Source organism: Dermacentor albipictus, chromosome 7 (assembly GCF_038994185.2).
Source record: "Dermacentor albipictus isolate Rhodes 1998 colony chromosome 7, USDA_Dalb.pri_finalv2, whole genome shotgun sequence".
NCBI classification, from domain to species: Eukaryota; Metazoa; Arthropoda; class Arachnida; order Ixodida; family Ixodidae; genus Dermacentor; species Dermacentor albipictus.
Window position 1 is genome coordinate 58,970,299 of NC_091827.1, and position 21,688 is coordinate 58,991,986.

The 21,688-nt window shown below is 44.7% G+C and overlaps 1 protein-coding gene across 1 annotated transcript; it reads right to left on the reverse strand.

The window, feature by feature from the left end:
- Nucleotides 1–4,086: 4,086 nt before the first annotated feature.
- LOC135912621 (uncharacterized) lies at nt 4,087–21,439 on the reverse strand. Its single transcript, XM_070521275.1, has 5 exons — nt 21,292–21,439; nt 17,063–17,199; nt 16,909–16,991; nt 9,812–9,901; nt 4,087–4,329 (listed from the first exon to the last, which is right to left on the reverse strand). Exons 1-5 carry the CDS (start codon nt 21,418–21,420, stop codon nt 4,178–4,180), a joined length of 591 nt encoding a protein of 196 aa, XP_070377376.1. The 5' UTR covers nt 21,421–21,439; the 3' UTR covers nt 4,087–4,177.
- Nucleotides 21,440–21,688: the final 249 nt, after the last annotated feature.

The window sequence follows — 21,688 nt, forward strand, 5'->3', positions numbered from 1 at the left end:
TTTTAAACCACAGGCACTATGTTTCAGCTAATATTGAAAGCAAATGTATTCTTTTTTTAAGGGTGGGGGGCTTTCTTTAGCGTCTAACCACATTTCCAAAGTTATCAGTCAGCTCAAGATGGGCCTGCATGTGTTTCTTATATCCAGTATGTTGTCACGGATTCTATAGCGAAAGAGCGTTATCTTATCAGATTGCGCGCGTGAAAGGAATACTGACGTACATTCTCCATCACATTTGACAACCCGAGAATGCGCTGCAGTGTACGAGGATTCCAATCTGACGAACCAACGCCTTGATCCGTAGATCTTTTGCTTAACGACGCCTTGATCCGGAAAACTTTTGCTCAACCGTGAGTGTGCCATCCCATGCTACTCCCAGATTGTTTACCTTTGACGATTTCAAAATGAGCCCTTTGTCACCCTCCTTGATGGCTCGAGTGCGTGCCGATCTGTCGTAGTACACCTTTGCGCGTTTCTGCGCTTCTGTCATGTTGAGCTGTGCTAATTCTTGCGATTCACGAAGGTGTCTCGACAAGGTCAGCACCTACTTAACAATGGATTTGTCTACAAATTTGTCTTCTCACTTTTCTTTTAGCAAGGTGAGCGTGGAGCGAAGCGCTCGACAGTAAAAAGTTGTTTCGTGAGTGACGGAGTGCAAACAAAGAGCATTGCGAGAACAGCTGCATCCCAGTCTGTGCCCTTCTCGAAGTACAGCGCACGCAGAATGCACTTCGTTATTGAGTGAAGGCTTTGACTGAATTGATTTGCGGGTGGTAGATAGAGCTGTGGTGAATGAATATGCCACACTTCTGCAAGATTGTCGTGGTAAGTACAATTGTAAGCACAGATCCTTGGGCGCATTGGATTTCACCGGGAAATCCGATTCTGGCAAAGAGGCTGAGTAGCGCGTTTACAACAGGTGTGGAGCTTAATTCCGGTAACACCACTGCTTCCAGGAACTTCGTGCCAGGGCAAATGAGTGTTATCAAGTATTTCATGCCCGCCGCTGTTACTGGTAATGGACCAACAATGTCGACTACCAATCTGCGAAAAGGTTCGCCAATAAATGGCACTCGGACCAAAGGCGCCTTGAGTTTTTCGTTTTGCCGTCCGGTCCTTTGGCAAACGTTGCAAGAACGTACCCATTGCTCAGATTCCTTGAAGCATATCGACCAGTAGTAGTTGTTTAATAGTCTGCTCTTATATTTGTTTATTCCTAAATGGCCAGCCCAGCTATTGCTATAAACCAAATCAAGAAATGCAGCACAGTAGCTTTGGGGAACCACCAGCTGTTCGGAAGAGCGGCCTTGTTTTTGAATGTTCGGTACAAGAGGCCGTCGTTTACAGTGAATGATACTGGTCCCTTTTGGTTCCGTCTTGACCTTTCCCAGCACGTTTGCAGTGACTCGTCGTTCGCTTGATCCGTTTTGAGAACGCTTTTGTCTACTTTTGCAAGAAGTTGAAAACTTTCACTGGCTGGGCTTATCGTGTTGTCTCGGGCGAGTAGTGACCGAGGAGTTATCAACGGCTGAAACGGCTTCGCTCACTGCGGCAGCTTGTGACGAATGACTTTGCTCTGGAATTTTGGCAGCACGAGTAGCGTTAGTTGTTTGCGCTCTTGTGCGAGACCTCGGGACGACCTATATAGGGTTTGCATGGAGTTCCATTCCGGAGTTTTGCAAGTTCCTTATTGATCTATTATAAAAATATAAGGGATTTCTTGAGGCAGCTTGTCTGAACAGCGGCTTCAGTTTGAAATGTGCCGAAAGCGACCGTCATTTCAACTTTGGCTAGCGGCAAGCACTTCGTGTCGAGCTCTAGTTCCTGACGCACCCATATAGTCTTCGGGCTTAACAAACGACGGGTGGACGATATCAAATGTTGCTCCTGTGTCACGTAAAAGCTTGCAACTGACATCGTTCACCGTCATGTCATAGGTGTAGGGCAAGAGTAAATTGCTCTCTTCAGTTAGCAAATTAACGGACACATTCGCTTGTCGGCACCCTACTGCGATAGGACCTGGCTGTTGGCATTTGTAACAGACCAATGGTTGCTTTTCTTGAAACCTAGAGCTTTTTGGTTCACTCGAGTTGACCGCATGCACTTGCGTGGGAACGTTGTAGGATTTCTCTTCGTTACTTTCTCTCGCTCCTTTATGAAACTTCTTGAATGCTCCTGGCCGTTTTTTTTTTGCATTTCTGAAGTTTCCATTCTGCGGGAACAGTACTCGTCAGCCAAAGTGGCTGCCGTTTGCAACGTCTCCACGTTTGACTTGTCCTTAATCCACAGGCGCATTTGCCTCGGAATAGACGCATAGAATTGCTATAGCGCGAACATTTCAATCAGACTTGCTTGTTGTCGTATGCGTTCGAACCTTTAAGTTTTTCTTCCAACAAGCTCATAGTTAAAGGTGAATTCCGAGAATGACTCCCCTTGACTACGCCACGTGCTACGAAAATTCCTCCTTAAGGCTTCTGTAGACAAGCTGTACCTGCGCCTCTGCTGAAGCTTTACTTTACTGCAGTCATGCGCATCTTCATTTGTCATTCTCGCGATTACATCCGCGGCTTCGTTTGGAAGCGATTTCAAGAGGCGTTGCGACCAGGTTTCTTCTCCAAGTGCTGCACTAGTACACGTCCTCTCAAAGTTGACGAGGTACAAGGTGATGTCACTACCAGCCTTGAAAGGTTGAATGTACCCGCGCATGTCGAAACTGTCACTTGTCTCAAGGCTATGAAGCTGCATTTATTTGAACTTCAGTTCTATTTCTCCTTCTTTCAGCTGTTGGGAACTCGTCTTGCAACATTCCTCGACTTCGTCGTCATTCACTCCACATTTGGATATTGCTTCAATAATTGCAGGTTTGCGCATCGACGTCTGCACAGGGATATCTATCGTTTGAACTAGCATCAATAGGTTGGGTTTCTTTAACGTTGTGATGTTCATGACTGCTGATAAGAAGTGCCACTCTTACACGTACTAATATTTAGCAAAGTCAACGAGCCTCGACTACTAAGTAAATGTCGCTAATGCTCCCAATGAAGTCAAGTAGGCCGGGCTCTCACTAAACCGGACGCCAAGGCCACCGCCGACGTACGCTCCATCCGCTATCCCATCGCTGCCACCCGCTGTTACGTATTCGACAGCTAGACGCCGAGGGCGTCAGCATGACCGGCCCAACGAACAGACGACCCACGCAGCGCCAGAAAGACGATGGCGTTTATTCTTTCAGCGACGCGGTTTTTGATCGCTAAGTAGCGAATCAGCGGGTGGCACAATAAAGAAAACATAACGTGGCAAGCGGGGCAATCCTACCTGCAGATTCTAACGTAGAATACGACCAGGACCACGAACGTTACAGACCAAAGCGTTCAGTCGGTTTTCAAAACCATGTGAAAATATCTTACGAGTGGTTTATGAGTGGAAGTTGCACTAGAAAATGCCTGTTGGAGTACTTTCTGAATATTTTAAGGAAAGAAGCGCTGTAAAGTACATTTCAGCGAGCGAGTTTTGCCGCTCTTATAAACGTGACTGACAGCTCTGTCCACGGCAGCGTTAAGGCTTGTTCATTTTTTTTCGTCGTATCCACACCGTAAGGCAAAGCGTATATCCGAGTAATAAATTCCAGGTGTTTTGAATTTTGTGCCTCTACATTTGTTTTCTTGAATGGCCAGAAAGCTGCGACACAGGTATTTTTATACATTTAATGTATTTAAATCTGCAATTATGTAAATAATTCCTGAATGTGCTTTCATATCTGCATCGGCCGGGTGAGGCCCATCGAGCCGTCGTTTGGCTATAGAGGGCCGGCTTTTGTATATTCAAATGATATAAAATAAGCATAGTATATTTGTTTCTTTTCTTTTGTCGCTTGCCTTAACAACGCAAATGTTTTGTAACAGGATTTTCTTTAGGCACACTTGAACGTTCGTTACCTCTTTCTTGATGGATAACTAAGTAATGGTGGCACCCCAGCTGCGAAGGGATTCTTTTTAGCGTACTTCTTTATGAATTGTTACATGAAAGAGTAAACAAACAAGGATTTTATTTCACACATCTATTGACCTAAAAAAATAGGATATAAAGGACTGTGAATTTTGGATGCTTTATTATAATAGTAATAATAAAACCAAGAACTGGCAAGCCTAACAGAAAGTAGGCTCTTCTGCAATGCTCATTAGCATTTATCGTCGTATGGAGATGTCCAGTTTTGCTTAGCCAACTTTACAATTTCATCATACCGTTCCTTGCAATTCTCTTCTATACTTGTAGTGTTATCCGGGCGCTTTCTCACACGCAGATCTCTCCAGAACACTGTGCCAAATTTCTCTGTGAAAGAAGAAAACGCGAAATGCATCAGGCTGTTAAATAAAAACGCCCATAAGGGTTCTCAGGAGAAAGTAAACATTTGGTAAATTAGCATTTTATGGAATGAAGCCATTGGTATTGCGACATTTTGATTGCCCTTGACGAGCAGCATTAGTTAGGTCCTAAGGTAGCACTACATATAACACATTTGTAGGACCACGTGGTACTCGTAAATTTTAACTACATGCAATGAGAGCACTACTACCATGGCAAAAAGAGTACTAGACATTAATACACAAGAGACCCACTATTCTTCAGTCAGGGAAAGCACACCGAAGGCGCCAACAAAAGTAGCAAAGGCGTAACGGAGACTGAGCAAAGTTATGTTCAGGATACACCATGTATAAGTTTCCTTGTGCTTATTCTGTCTGATGGGGTTAAAAGCATTGTGACGCATCATTTGAGATGTTACTACATTTTATCGGTTATCTCATTGATCAAGCGGATGTGATTGATGGGGTATAGCCTTCTAAAAAGCAAACCTGTTATATTGGATATCTTAATAAATGTGTTGCCCAGATTCCATTCAAGTTCAACTTTGTCAACAGTTTGAACACTGCAGAAAGCAATGCAATGACAAGCCTCCTTTCAATTTTCTGAAATCTTAATTAATTTAGAGCAATGTTATGTTTACGTTTCTCCAACTTTCTGGTGCACATTAAGCAATGAAATTTCGCCAGTGAACGGTCGCAAGCTTTCAGCATAACATATCGCCGTCAATTATTAGATCGGTTGTTGCTGTCATTCGTGCACAAAACATTGCATTGCAGATTCGAACTTCAGGTATCTTCCCGTGTGGGTCGGCTTCCGACGCTCCATCGCCGCTTCGCTCTTCTCTCTCGCGTTGCGCATGGGCTCCGAGCCTGTACTGCTCAAGCAAGACCGCGACGTGGTAAGGAAGGACCTCTCCAAGAACTGCTACCCAGCGCAGCTTCTGAGGACTCAAGAATTGCGGTCGTCAGTTGCTAACCACTCAAGGGTACAAGAAGAAGTGAATCGGGAAGGTGCGGCTGGCCTCTATGTAAAAGGGATCAGTGAGGCACTAGCAAAAGTTTTTGGCAAATACGCTGTAAAATTCGCACACGAGCCAACAAACTAAGACGAAGCTCATGCGCATGAAAGACCCTTTGGAAAGGTCAAGGTTGCCAGGGGTAATCTAGAAGATTCCGTGCAAGAGTTGCGACGCATCCTACATAGGTGAAACTGGGAACTTTAAAAGAAGGAGTCAACAGCATCAGAACAGTGTCAAGAAGGGGAATGCAAGTTCAAGTGCCTTGACGAATCATAACTTTACTACTAACCACATCATCGACTGTGATGCTGCGAGCATAATGGCGACAGAGAAGCGCCTATCTTCGAAACTACTGTAAGAATCTTTATATACTCAAACGACTAGAAACGCGATTAACCGGACGCAGAGTAATCTCCCCGAGATATACATGCGCACTGTGAACCACCTAACGCATAAGTTATCACCCCCTCTGGCGCTCATCTTCATTGTGAGAAAGGGACCCGTAGTGGTCTCGAAACGTCATTTTATGTTTTGTTCTTTTTTGAACCTTAGGCAAGCGCCACTTTATTTGACAATGTATCACTCTCGCCTGACGAGTTTTCGTCGAACTTTGGACTATGCACCAGTTCGAGAGAAGCATGAGGCGCCCGTTGTTGTGCTTATTAGTCAGTTCGTCACTCTGAAGTCCCGACTGGGTCCATTCCAAAGGCACATGGCATTCAACAACCACTGCAAGTCTTCTGGCCTCGTCTGAAAGTCTCTGTGACTGCTGGTCCTTGTACATACGCTACTTGTACATTCAGCCTGACGCTGTTCTGCCCAAGCAGAACAGCGTCTGCTACAAGCCCGGATTTTGCAAACGAAATGAACCATTAAGCTACTGGAAAATGAAATTTTCTTTTCCCAACAGCGGCTCGGATATTTTCCTCCAAACGACTTTCACGATGTGCTACTACATGCAAATAGCGTCGCTTGCTGGACTCGCGAAACTAGGACCGAATCCCAGGACGCCAAGTTCTCCCCACTGCTGCGTCGGAATCCTGATCCTTCTTGTAGCTGGGTGTTCGCAACCTGCGTTCGTACAAACTTGACCACTCGGAAGAACGTATTCTCAGCCTTGGCTTGAACTTCAACGTGTGTTACCGCCCAAACTACGAGATGATAACGTGTGCCGAGGAATAAGCGGCATGCCTGGTCACTCCTCCTCTACAAGAGGAGGCACGTTCACGCGCCATCGGGGTCCTGTCCAAGCTCTCAAATACCAAGACTGACACGATACCTGTTCCCAAGACAGCGTTGCGAGGGCTTCAGCAGTAAGAATGACATTGTTATTCTTCCCGCAAACAAAGGAAACACTGCGCACATCCTTGACAGCTCAGACTACGTCGCCAAGATGACGTCGTCGCTTCAAGATGGCACAACCTATACGAAGGGAAGCCGAGACCCAACGAAAAAGATAGAATCCGCGCAACAAAATCTACTCACGGATTGCCTCAGTAGCAACTCAAAAGCTACTCATATTCTCAGTCGAACGCGTGGTACCTTAAGTAATAAGTTACAACGCGTCCGAATGAGAATGTTATGTAATTTAATTAATGTCTCGAGCGCGCAGGCTTTCGCCTTCGCCGCCTTCGGTGTATGCGAAAGAGACTGCCATTCTTTTGGCAGTCTATGAGTGCGGGCATGAGACCAATACTTATTAACTGTAAATAAAGAAGGGGAAATTCTCTCGCAGAAGGTTGTGGGTTCGAGTTACTTAATTGACGCTACCCTGATTAATTGTACATTACTTAACTTCGCCCTAATTAACACCAAAGGTCAAGGGTGTGACTCCCACGAAAGGTCCTAGCTTCGAGTGTCCTAATTAAATATATAAGAATTGACCGCACCATAATTACCTTGGCCTTAAGACCAGAAATTGTGTGTTTGACTTCGACAAAAGTTCGAGCGATCGACTACCACCGAAGATCATGGGGTGGAGTGCATGAATTAACTCTATCTCGATTACCTTTGGAATTTTTTACCATGATGAGAGGCATTGGAGCGAGCCGTGCAAGAAGACTACGATGAACGCGCGAGTAGTGGCACCAACGCGTGTGTGCACGAGGGGCGTTCACATGACTTTCTGCAACGGGCGTCTGCAGTCAGGAGGCGTTCAGTGTGTGGCGAAACCACGGATCCGAGCACAGATGTATGGCGAATCCCACGTTTAGCCGGGCGTGGCTTAGCTGTGTGCGAGGAAAAGAGATTTGGGGGTATTTCGCTAACACTAAATTATAGGACGTTTAGCCAACTCAGCAAACGCAACACACTAGTTGGCCTCGGCTTCATGTAGACGACAACCTCAGACTGACCCATCCGAGGGAAATTGGAATTCAGCTTTTACTGTCCAACGTTTCTGTTTAGTGCGAATAGGATCATTTGCCTTCTTCAACAGTTCCGAGCCTTGGCATGCCTTGCCCACCCGCCTGGCCGTTTGGGAGTGACAATCGGGGCACGAGTGTACGATCTTCTGAACACAGCTGTACATCCCGCGTGAGTAGTACCACTGTCAAATGCGCTGGTATATTTTGAATACTCTCGAGTGTACACACTGTGGATCATAGTGGAATGACGCGCATGTTCCAGGACGCAGACTGCGGGTACTACTAGTAACCACTGGCGGCCATCGGCGGTGTACTTGCCTGGGCGGAACGGCTCGTCGTGAATGGCGAAATGGCGGGCTTGACGACGCAACGCGCGTGTTGTTGGTGGGGCCGATGGATCAGAGGGCAAGTCTACCGGCGAGGCGATCCAGGGGTATTTGCGCTGTTCGGAAGCGATGGTGCCAAGGTCGACAGAAGAAACGACAAGCTGGGATACGGAGCAGCGGTCAGTGTCGTCGGGCAAGGGAAAGCGCTAGAAGGCTTTGGCTCCAGAGTGCTGGCAGCTGCTACGGTACAGTACGCGAATATTGTAGTCCTGCGGGCGAAGTGCCTAACTGGCAAGGCGGCCTGAGGGGTTCTTCAGTAATGACAACCAACAAAGTGCGTGGTGGTCCGTGACGACGTAAAATGGGCGACCATACAAATATGGCCCGAACTTAGTAAGAGCCCAGATGATTGCCAAACATTTTTTTTTCTCTCACGGTGTTCGACATTGTTCTTGTCAAATGCGGTGCAGTTCAAAGGATGTTCTTCGCGCCCTACTCAACAACCTAATTATCATCGTCCCGGTTTGACGTCATTGTAGAGCTACATTTTTTATTTCCAAGCTAAGAGTTCGATTTATTAGAGAGCTGGGCCGTGTAATCTTATTAGAATATCTTAATCGTTTGAATACTGGGACCATATGAGCACGCATCCAATTTTTTTCGCCTCCAGTTTTCCTTTATACGCGAAAAGAAACATAACTGACTTGTTGCGAAGTCTATTGAAGTGTTTATATGTTGCCATGAAAAGAATTTTTTATTGCGATAGCAATTATATGGACACTTCGAGCACATCACTGTCGTCGGCCTCGCCGTAAGGTTCCGGGTAAAGTCCAAGGGCGAAAAAAACATCCCCGCCCACGGTATGCTGCATGTGCGAGTGAAAGCGCGCGATTGTGAGCTGGCGATAGCAGCTCAATTTCATGCACAAAAGGGAGAAAAGCAGTAGGAAGTGCGACATCTTTCGTCACCCGCAAGGCTCCGAGGGGAGGGTAAGGCGGACGGGGGGGCGGGCCTCTACTCCCTGCCGCTGAATATTGAAAGCCATCTGCGACGGGGCATTGTGTTTTCGCGGCTTACCCCCGTATTCAGAAATGCATCTTCATTCGAAGCCCATGCTTGACTTGATTTAAACGACGCCTGTCGTCAACGCACCAAAAGAAACGCAATGAGCGTCTTCGGCGCGTTCGCATAAGACAACATTCATATCAAGTCAAGCATGGGCTTCAAGTTAAGACGCATTTCTGAATACGGGGGTTAGTCCTTTTTGATGCGAGACGCAGCACGAAGGTCAGTTCGCTCACTGCTGCTGCCGCGCTTCCTCACTTCAGCGTTGTAAGAATGAGCTTCCATGGTCATCGAGTGGGAAATGTTCATGTTTGCACGGACGCGTGTGACACCATGCTTGTTAATTTAGTTAGTATGCCTATGCTTACATGATTATATGACCGAGAAAACTACTACTCTTACGTCGTATAACTGTCCACTTATTTGCTATCTCAATCGATGCTTTTCCTCCGGTGCAAAATTGCGCCTTCTTTAAATGAAGGTACAAGGCCTACTGCAGTTTTAGCCGACGTATGGTGAGTGTAACGATCATTGGAGGTCATAAACAACGAGTTTTCCTTTTGTTAACGATACTAAGATAAAAGATTTATATAGTTGAGCTAGAAGCACCTCATTTCATACCCTGCTATAGTGCCACTATATGTCGTTCCTTCAAGAGGTGATGCATTGCTTACCTTCATTTTCGTAGGCCGCCACACTAACGACGCCGCACGTGAAGTTCTCGCTGGCATATTCTAATACTTCCTCGTATACTCTCCTTGAGTCTGTAAGTGATATCAAAACTTATCAGAGTTTGAACAAATCAAGGTTAGCAGGATATTATGAGGAGATCGATACAGGTTAGAGGCGCATAAATTCATAAAATAAAGGACGGGAGAGGAGTACATAAGATAAAAACTGTAGTACAAAGGAATCAAGTCAATTTGTTTTGGTAACTAATAAGGCACCTCGAATTGGCTACTTTCAGTTTCACCTTCAAACGTAATTGGCACAACCGTGAAACAAATATTTAAAAAGAACAAACATGATCATTCTTCCCACCTTGAAGCCATTTATTGGGAACTAAGGAACACTTCATTGAAGACATCGCAGTTCATTGTGTTCTTGCAGGGTTGCAGTTATTCTAAATACGCTACTGAATATGTACTACTTGAAATACATTAGCAGCCTTGTGGCATTTGAAGAATGTTTCTGTGAAGCAGTATTTAGCGCTGTAACCTAAATACTTTTGAAAGAATTTTTGAACCCGATTTTAATATACTTCAGCAGATACAGAAATGCGAATCCACTATATGGTGTGGCATGTGGTGAACCGTCTAAATTTTCGTCATCTACATCAACTAAACAAGTCCATGGCTCATAAATACCGACATTTCTGTTGTACCAATTTTGGAATACAAACAGCAGGCACGCCGCCATTTTGCTTGCCCTGTTTATTTTCAGTGATCGCCTGCGATTGTTTTTTTTTTCTGCGAATGAATTATGCAAACTGGATCATTTTTCGAGCTCTGGCGGTGATATCTTCAAATAGAAGAGGAGCAGGCTATTTCAAGGAAATTTGAAGAAATAGCGCTTTCGGAGTGAAAAAAAAAATCCTTTTGGGCGAGTTCACAGTCGTGTGTATGTCGTGTTGACTAAAAGCATCTTGAAAGTGAGATAATGTGTGTTTATTTTATTCTCTGTTCGGATACTTTTGAAAGTTCAATAATTAGTACTATGCTAAGCAGTCTCTTTCAAGTACTCAGAGTCATATATATGCGCAGACATAGTATAAGAGCCGTCTTGATGATGCTGTCACGTGTTGTGTCTATGGTTACCAACCATCTTGAATTTATCCATACCACCCGACTTTCGAGTAAAAGTCGTGAATGCCCTTGACTAAGTCGTGAATGCCAAATGCCCTGACTTTGGCTTTTCTTTCTACTGCATACCAAAGAATAGACTACATTGCCTTGCTAAAAATTCCTGACAACAAGCACTGCTGCATATTTTTTGTTATTGTATCATTTATTTGTGTTTTTGTATTTTATATTGTAGTAAACAAAACTGGGCTTTCGTTTTTGTCATGCTTGTTATTCTGCTTTAAGCGGTAGCCTTTCACAGTATGCATTTATTGGTATTTGTGTAAGCGAGGCAAGTAATGTACCTTTCTGGATGGAAATTACGATATGGTAGAAATGATGAAAAAAAAAGAGAACTTGTGGACTGGCGGCTCTTTTAGTCTTGTAACCAGCCACCCCCACTTTAGACTTCGTCTATTCGATAGTTGTCAACCTTTGTTGAGCACTTAAAATGTAGCTGATACACAGTAGTGTGAATGAGCACAAAGATGGAGATAAAAACTTTGCACAGTGCGTCTAGCATTTGCCTCTATCGTTAGTTTTACCTTCAAATACTCAGTGGCTATGGTGTTGGGCTGCTGAGCACGAGGTTGCGGGATCGAATCCCGGCCACGGCGGCCGCATTTCGATGGGGGCGAAATGCGAAAACACCCGTGTGCTTAGGTTTAGGTGCACGTTAAAGAACCCCAGGTGTTCAAAATTTCCGGAGTCCTCCACTACGGCGTGCCTCATAATCAGAAAGTGGTTTTGGCACGTAAAACCCCAAATATTATTATTATTACCTTCAAATACACATAGCAAGTGTAGTGTGTTCGCGAGTTATCGGCTCTTAAATTGGTGTAATACTGGACGGCTGCGGCCTAAAACATGTGCCATATCCGGAACCAAATCCAGGAGTGGCGATGCCTATAGCACTGCCGAGGTGAGTTTGCGCGCACAGATACCCAAGAAAAATCAACATGAGGTGAACCGCCGCCGTCGGTAAATTTCTACACTTTCACACACGTTAGGTTTAAGATGTGGTTTTCGCTCCCACCAAGGAGCGTTGTCTTTCCGTCCACTGTCATTTCCCTTGTTTTCTACATTTTGTACGCATACTTTGAAATCACAGTTCCGTTCCTACGCGCTGTTAATGGATTCATTATATGTTGGCTATTTAACATCGTGATTAACACAACAACAGACAATGGACGACAGAAATAATGTGTCTCCGAATAAGATTAGTCCGTTTTGAATGCAAAAAAAAAGAACTAAGCGAAGGGGATGCACCGCAGCACTGCTCTCTATCGCCTTGGTGGCACTGTAGGCGCAGCAGGGACGAGTGTTCCGGCTGAGCTGCTGCGTGTTAGACCTGGTCTGAACAGTGAATATTAAGCTTCTGTTATGCAATATTTTACTGCGTGCCGCCTATTGCCGATGGTTTCTCGTCGGTGTTATCTAACGCAGCGTCGAGGTGCGACGCCTGCAATGCCCCAGGCGGCGCTCATGACGCCAACGTTCCAAGACATCTGGCCATGAGAGCACATGCCCCTTCTGCGCAGCGGGCATTGTCTTGCGTGCAACGTCGCGCCAACATGTCGCCTCCATGCAGGGTTCGAAACTTGGTTACAGTATTGTTTGAGGCATTTATGCAGAGTGCAAAGGTTGTTATCATTGCTAGTACTTCGCCTTTCAAGTGGAACTGCCAGTACTATTTTGAAAGCTGTAAGTGTCGTTATGCGATGTGGCGAACGCTCCAAGCGCCTGAAAGCGGGGCTTGCACCAGGGACCTGCGGTGGCCTGATGGCCAGCATAGACGTGAAAACGGCGAGGACACCCTACAAGAAAACGTCTATTGTTCCGCCTGCAGGTTAACGGCTCCTCCCGTTGCGGCCAGGACGGTCAGCCGCTTCTCGGCAGCGATCAACCTGAAGAGCTCGCACTTTTTAACATCGCTGCTATGTATAATTTAAAAGGGTTTCACTGTAAAGGCCATTTATAAATGCGGAGGTACCTATGTTCAATCCCACCGCATCGTCTTATAGTCGACTAGTTGGTGTTTGTTCGCCATTGCCATCGGGCACCTCACTAGAGCGAACTATTTAATGAATGATGCAGTGACCAATTAGGCTTTTAGAGCGTTCCGCGTCATCAATGCATCACCAGTGCTAATGTTCTGACGCCAACTGCTATGTTTAAATTAAACCACTTTTACGGCTTGTTGCCGGCTATGTAGGTGTGGAAGCGTGGACACGAACAGCTGATCTTAATTATAACGACGAAACATACCCTGGGTTTGGCCCTCATGGCAACATGAGAGTAATCGATCGCTGAGATCCCTAAATATTTTTGCTGTCAGGGTGGAAAAACAAGCATGAATTCATGTCGAAGCGGGCGGCCCAGGCCAACGTTACCAGAATATGTTCTCTTTGGGAGCTCCCTGCCCGTTGCCACGAAGTAGTAAGTCCCATGTGGTGAGTTGTGGAACTAGCGGCGTTGCAGTTCACACTTTGACGTAATAGTTCTGCGGAAACCCGCAAGGTGGAGAGAAGTAATTAAATAAAAGAAAATGAGAGATCCGCCCAATCGTAGCAATTGCCACATAGGAAACCTATACACGTTCCTCGAAAGGAAAGCTTCGCAGTTGATGAAAAATTCGCCCTGTGCTGGGAGTCGAACCCGGCACTACCGCCTTTACAGGGAAGCCATTCTACCATCTGAGCTAACCAGGCGGTTAGTACATTGCAGGGCGAAGTCGAATTTGTCATCAACTCGAAGCAAAGGGAAGAATTTGACGTAATAGTTCTGCAGAAACACGCAAGGTGGAGATAAAAGAAAATAAATTATGGGGCTTTACGTGCCAAAACAAATTTCTCATTTGAGGCACACCATACTGGAGGAATCCGCAAATTTCGACCACTTGGGGTTCTTTAACGTGCACCTAAAAATAGGTACACGGGTGTTTTCGCGTTTCGCCCCCATCGAAATGCAGCCGCCGTGGCCGGGATTCGATCCCGCGACCTCGTGCTCAGCAGCCCAACACCATAGCCACAGAGCAACCGCGGCGGGTAAGGTGGAGAGAAGTAATTAAATAAGGGAAAATGAGACATCCAGCCAATCATAGCAATTGCTACAAAGGAAATCCAAACGGGTTCCTCAAAAGAAAAGCTTCGAAACTTCAACTGTGAAGCATGTTCAGTTCATTCAACACAAATTGCTGGATTCGTACGCAGCTTGAAAATTACTTCGTTAGCGCTATGGAACGCTTGCGTAACTAACTTTATACTAAAATACATGTTTTACTGCTGACGGCAGTAAGAACACGAACATTTTAGAGCACTTTAATGTACCCACTAGGAACTTGGTGGCAAAATGCAGCCCAGCACAATGTTATTAGAATGGTTCAGTGCAATGCTAGAGGAGGAAGCTGAGAACGGCGCTAAAGCAGTTTTTAAATGCACAAGCTTGCATATGCCTGCCCAGCAAGAAATTTATCCGCCATATAAGACAATGAATTGCTTACACCCCCTTAAGCAGTGGCTCATACAGCCCAATGGTAAAGAACACGAACGAAATAGTTGTGAACTCGACGTTTGATCCCTAAGATCTGCTCAATGAAACAGTTTCTTTGGTTTTCAGCAAAGCAAAGCATACTCGATGCATTCGACACCAAGCAACACGATTTCTTCATTACTATTCATTTAGATAGACGTTTTTAGGGAAAGCTTCTTCATAAGCTTGCAAGCAGGCTGAAACGCACAACCTACCAGTCCGCTTAGAGTTGGGTTATCAAAGAGCTGGCATCGACTTTAAGAAAAAAGCTGTGGTTCTTGTGCCATTCTTATGAAGCCGAGTAATTGCTGCTGTTAACATGGAGACAAGGATGGAGCCATCGATACTTGTGAAGCATTATGCTCAATTGCTGCCTAATCCATAGAGAAATGAAAAACATGGAGATCTTCAACCTAATGAGAAAGGCAATGAACTGTGTCGTTCGTGGCCAAAATAGGTGAACTAACGGCAGAAGAAGGCCACGGAAAAAATTAGAAATAGGTATACGTTAATCCAACTCAAAATGGTATATTTGCGGCACTTCGAGCGCTACTGCTTCAAGAACGTGAGTGAAGAAAAAAAAAACATTGCTAGGTAAACCTGTGCTAAAAATTGGCCACAGTCCTATGAGTTAAGAATCCCACTTGCGCCGTCTCTTCGTTAAGGCACTGCAAGGCACCGCAACCTTCAAAATAAACAAATAATACAAACATATTGTGCCTGCTTCTTGTTACCATACTCATAAATAATTTTCTTTGTATAGGTGCGGGTTCATTTCCAAAACAGTATCTGAGAAGGTATTTGAGCTTGTCATATTCAAGTCCATTTTCTGGTGGAATCAAAGCCTAACACAGGTTCTGAAATTGGCCAATTATAGCCATAAAACACTGCTTGACAAACGTATTTGGGACCTAATTTGCAAGAAGTTTCGATGCTTGTACAACGTTATTTTGAAATATATACAGCAGACGGTAATTTTATTTTGACAGACTATTATTGACAGATTATTATTTTGAAAGACTGTTCCTGCTGGTTCAAAAAGTGTTGTAACCAGAAATTAGCGAGTGTGGTCAAACCTAGGGTCAAGGGAAAAGCCGCATAGGGCTTGGGGGTCGTATGAAATATATGACAGAAACTATCCTGGATGATTATCTCAATGAACGCGAAGCATTTCTACCCTGCACATGTCGCAAAGCCCGATCGAACTCACGTATCCTCCCTAGGAAACGCTTGCTCGATAACCATCACATGAATGGGCCACGACACCCTGATGACGTATGATCGCAACGGAAGGTTCTCGCGGATGTTGCATGCCGCGCCCAATTCGTCGCCTACACGTCCGCCTCCCGCAATTACAGGACCTCCAATTGGCGCCAGCTTGCTCTGGGCCGCCTGTTGGGTGGTCGTTCGTATGGCGTGCCGGTGTTCTTCAGAAGCGCATCGCTTCCCACTTTACTCCTGTTCCATGGCAGGCGCCCATTTAGTGAGCCCGTCGCCTCGCCTCCTGTTTCGCCAATTCGGTACGCGTCGCATAGCTCTGTAGTCTCTGCAGAGCATTTGCACTCTTACGATCATCTTCTACTTGATTCTTTCGACGGCCCATTGTTTTGCCTGCAAGCAGAGGCCTACGCGCGACATGTCGCGACTAGCGCAACCGGACCACGACGACTTATGTCGTGCATGCGCACGGGCGAGCGGAGTAAGACGGCGCCGAGCCAGTAGCAGTCAGTGAGAGGGCACTTGGGGGAAAGGGGAGGGGGAGGTTTATCGTTGACAAACTGCTACGTTGGACTTCCTCGAGTTTGAGCTTGGCTCTGACTAGGCAAAGTCAGTGCTTCACAATGCTTAAAAGTAGTTGGCAACATTCACATGTGTTCTTACCCCCTTATTTTTCTCTAAAATGGGTTTGCATGCAAATTTACCATCCAGCTCGAAAGTACACATGCTATTTTATCTGCACACTATGCAATAGCTGCTTCACAAAAATTACAATTTGGCATTATCACTTTGAATGCTCTGCGGGTGACTTTTGTATAAAAAAATTTGTGCCGCAATTTGGCGATAAGTACGCTCCGTTATCTCGCGCCGCTTAGCGTTAGACAATTAGCAGGGTCCGGAATGAATGAGATTATTCGAGAGTCCTACCATTGGAAACGATGACTTACTTTGCTTAGACCCACAGTAGCATTACGAAATAAGCAAATGACCATATGTGGGGAGAGCTCGGTTTGTGCCTCGTAATCAAATGACACCATTTCCTTTATGAATACTGAACAGATCTATAGTGGAGGAGGACTCATAACAAAAATAAATGGGCTTATTTTCTTCTGATAATAGAACCTTCATTAAATAATTTCAAAAGATCTCTCGGCAGTAAAAAGCATGAGGCTGCTACCTACCGCCAGAGACATTCATTTTGTCATAGACTTCTTTCTGTGTGCCATAATAATAGTCAAATACTCCTTGGAGTACGTCTGTTTTCCTGTTCAAGAGAAATTAAATTGGTCATTTCATGTCTTATTAAAAACATGCATAAGAAACTCAAACACTTACTCTTCTTCATTGTCTTTATAGGACCTCTTAAAGAAAGTGGTGTTTGAAGTCATATTTAGTTTAAGGTCCTTTCGGCATCTCTGTGCATTCGGCTGAGTAGTGTTAAAAACCCAAATTTCCTCAGTCGTATTGAAGAACTGAAATAAAACAAATGCAGCATGTTATGCTTTCGTTATGAAAATACCATCCCCATCATTATGATTAGCCTATTATTATATCCGCTGCAGGACGAAGACCTTTCCCAGCGACCTTCCATTACCCCATCCTTGTACTAGCTGATTTTACCTTCCACCTGTCAATTTCCTGATTTCATCACTCCACCCAGTTTTCTGCCATCTTCGAGTGTGCTTTCCTTTCCTTGGCACCCATACAGTCATTGTAACGGTACATAAGCTATCTGCCCTACGTGTTACATGCGCTGCCGTACTCCAGTCGTTTCGCTTAATGTCTATCTACTACGAGTAGAATATCGGATACACCCGTTCACAGCACTATTCACCCGTACACACACACCCGTTCACAGCACCCGTTCATACACCCGTTCACAGTAGATCTCGGATACAACAATCCACAGCACTCCCTAATTGTCTATGAACAGTACACCTAACGCATTTTGTTCCGTCACTCTTTAGGCGGTGCTTAACTTCTCGAACTTTGTCCACTTCGAAGTTTGTTCCTCATATGATAGCACTGGTAGAATAAGATGATTGTTCACTTTTCTTTTCAACGCAGTGGTAAGCTTCCCGTCAGGATTTAGTAATCCCTTCCGCATGCCGCCCAGCCCATTTTTATGCTTCTGTAAATTTCCGTCCCATGGCCTGGACTCCTGAGAGTAATTGAACTAGATAAATGTGTTCCTCCACGGACTCTAGAGGATGACTGCAATTATGAAGTATTGTTTCCTTGAAACTCTATTAAACATTTCCTTTGTTTTCTGCTCAATCATTTTCTACCCTGCTCCTATATTTTGTCGGTTAATGTCCTCAAACATCTGTTCTAAGTCTTCCTCAATTTTGCTGAACAGGACACACCAGGGAAAACGCCCTGGGAAGGCGTGAGGAGGAAATTCAAGACGATGAGCAAAACAAGAACACAGTAAAAGCGGGAGCCCGCTCTTAAATTGTTCTCGTTTTGCTAATCATTTTCAACAGGACAATGTCATCTCCAAATCGAAACTTGTTGAGATATTGTTGATATATATATATATATATATATATATATATATATATATATATATATATATAGGAAGGCGAACACGGGAATCTGGGCTTGGCACGAGCTGGCTATCATCTTGGTCTCTGGCTGCGCTACTCTATTAAATGCAGTGGAAATGGCCTCTTCTGTCCGTGTCTTGCCGCACATCACATTATGGTGGAGGATTGCGATCCCCCTCCTCGACACGGAGCTCCGCAGCGCTTGCTACATCGAGCTCGCTACCATGCCCCCGGAAACGAGGCTCCGTCATCGTCGGCTGCGACTCGTCAGACTGTTCCAGTCGTTAAGCTAGCCCACGCTCGCAACCCTGGTCTGTTGCTCGGTTTGGACGGCAGTGACGTCGAAGAGTGGATTAACCTGTATGAACGCATCAACACTAATAATAGGTGGGATCCAATGATCACGCTGGCTAACGTCGTTCTTTTTTGCGACAGAATTATAATATCGACACTGCAGGCGCATTTCTGCCGTCGCCGTCGCTGTGAGGTTCCCTATAAAGTCCGAGGGCGATAAAATCGCCGCCGCGCACCGTATGCTGCATGAGCCAGCGAAAGTGGGCGACAGTGAGCCGGCGAACGCAGGTCACTCTCGCGCGCGCCAGCGAAGAAGGTGGGGTCCGCTATCTAGCCGAGGACTAATGGTAATAAGGCGTCGAATGAGAAATAACTAATTTTGTTTTGTTCGGTCAAATAAATCGATCTTCAATCAATCTTTGTGAGCGGAGCAGCCTTTGCCAATTTGTTCTACTTACATTTGAGGGCATTAAAAGCGCGGCACGTCAATCGGCCGTCACGTGGTGTTTCTTAAATTTTGCGCATTTTAAGGAAACACTGGAAGAAATATAAAACAGCGCAGTAATCTTAGGTGCATGAACTAGTCCGATGTTTCGTATTAAGTGCTACAACTTTTGTGTTGAATATCTTTGGCTAGAGTTAAGGCGTAAAAAGTTAATTAAGCAAACTGTTTCACTTAACCAGCTTGGCATGTTGAAGTAAAGATCAGGATGTGCTCCATATGGCTCAGAACAATAATGCGAGAATTTTGCACGGGTAGCGTCTATGTTTCATATTTTAATACTTGGCCCGAGTTAGCTGAAACACCCGGTATATATATATATATATATATATATATATATATATATATATATATATATATATATATATATCAATGGTCAAGGGGGCCGATTCCAGAGGCAATGGCGTAGCAAGGTTGTGCGATCGAAGAGATGGCTTAATGGTGGGTTTTTCTTCGTCTTGTCAGACAAGCACGTAATCCTTATTCTGAAAGGCGTGTGCATTGCTTAACAGTTGCAAAGCATTTAATTAACCGGTGAACGAGAGCGTGCCTTCACGTAGATTTTATTATGAATTTTAGAGCTGCATATGTTTTGTACCAACCAGTGTTCGTAGTATGTCAGGGCTTGCGTGAGCGTCTTGTATACAATTGTTCTCGGTACTTTCGCTTTTTCTGCCAACTTTAGAGGCACGAGGACTTAGCACTTAGTATTCTTCTTGGTAATAGTTGTTTCCTATCGCTGGTCTCTGCGTGCATTACAGAAAAGTTCCTACGAACTGAGAATGTACATTGCTTCTAAATGTAAAATTGGGTTCACAAAATGGTATTAATATTCGCGTGTAATCGTCAGCATCGACTACTATACTCGCGGACAACTTTCTGTGGCTATGAAGGAAAGCTACGGAGGCAAAGGCGCTTCTGAATCGCTCCTGAAGAGACTCCTGCATTTTCCCCCACGTAAGTATAAGATGAAGAAGAGACAACCTAAACACCTTATCAGGAATAGTTAAATAAGACAAAACACACCATTGAATGTAAAGGCTTACTTATTTTGCGATTTTTCCCTTCCTTGGCTAGGTAAACGCGAAACCGTCGCACGTGAAAGCTGCACCGAATAAACGTCTCTTCCAAGAAGCTAAAGGCATTGTCAAACTTTGGCGGGCTACTTGGCGCGGTAATACATGTGCAGAAGCTCTGCTCCCGTAACTTTTCCTTCATAGCGACAGAAAGCTGTCCACGAGTATAGGCACTATCGCTACACATAAGCATGTACATGCACCCCAGTGCAACGCACTACTTCCCGCCAAAAATGCAAGCTATGCGCAGCATTTTACCTTAGTGAATTTTGTGTTCTTGTTGGAAGTGGCCGCTGAGCCAAGTGAATAGCGTCCTTCTTGAAGTTGAGAGCGTGCTGGCGTAATAAAGGCTGCCTAAACATTTCGGACAAGCAACTTGGCTAATTCCAACATATGCGTCATGGAGAAATGTGGCAGAGCTATGAAGGGTAAGGTTGGTGTGATCATTTCCTAAGCTTACTAATGTGAACTTTCCTGGGGCGAAACAACGCCACTTACGATTGCATGTGCATGCACCCATGAAGAGTGTTACACTGAAGACATGCCTAGAAGCACTGGAATGATAAACGCCCCCCTATTTAAGCAATCGTGAGGTCAATCAATCAATCAATCAATCAATCAATCAATCAATCAATCAATCAATCAATCAATCAATCAATCAATCAATCAATCAATCAATCAATCAATCAATCAATCAATCAATCAAACGAGGAAAATTTATCATATGATTAGGAAAAGTTAATAAGGAAATATTTATGCAGGCAGCTGTTGGATAACATCAAGTACGGCCTTCCCAGCGCTTCCAACTTCAAGTTAGCGTAGTCAATACAATGATCTCGCAAGATTAATAAAAAACATACAGGTGTTGGTGTTAACACTACAGCAGTGTGTACTTATTCGCTTTTTCTGCTTGTACGTCTTAGATTATATTATCCATCCATGAACAAATAACCATATGAGCCGGATATTATGCAAGACCATCTGTATTTTCTTGTATTTATTGCATTCGCTCATCGCGTGAGGTACTCTTGTCTTAAACTGCATGTGCCATGTGATAAATGTAATGAGAATTTTTCTAATCTGCACAATGCAGTCAAGCCTATGGAATTTCCAAAGAGCAAGCGCATGTCCTAGGATATTTACCTCATCGATAGCGTAGTCCGGTTCCGATGGGGTAGTGGTTTCAGTGAAGCCTTCAGTGGAATCACTTAACCGCACTCCTGAGATTACGGCTGAGAGCACAAGAACTACAAGGCATCTCTCGGAAGACATTGCTTTGCTACGATAAGGCACCCTGACGTGTGTGTTTAGCTGAAAAACACTTATATATAGCCGTGCGAAAGAATAAAACGACCCTACTGCAGTGGAAAACACCCGGCGACATTTTGGATAACGTAGTTTGAAAGGGGTCATAACATTTTCCTGAGATTTACTCTACAGTTGATTGACCGGTCTGCGATGTTCAAAGGCAACTAGTGTTCTTTTTTTTATGTGGCTACTGCGGCAGCACATGCGTCAGAGAGAAGTAAAAAAATAATAG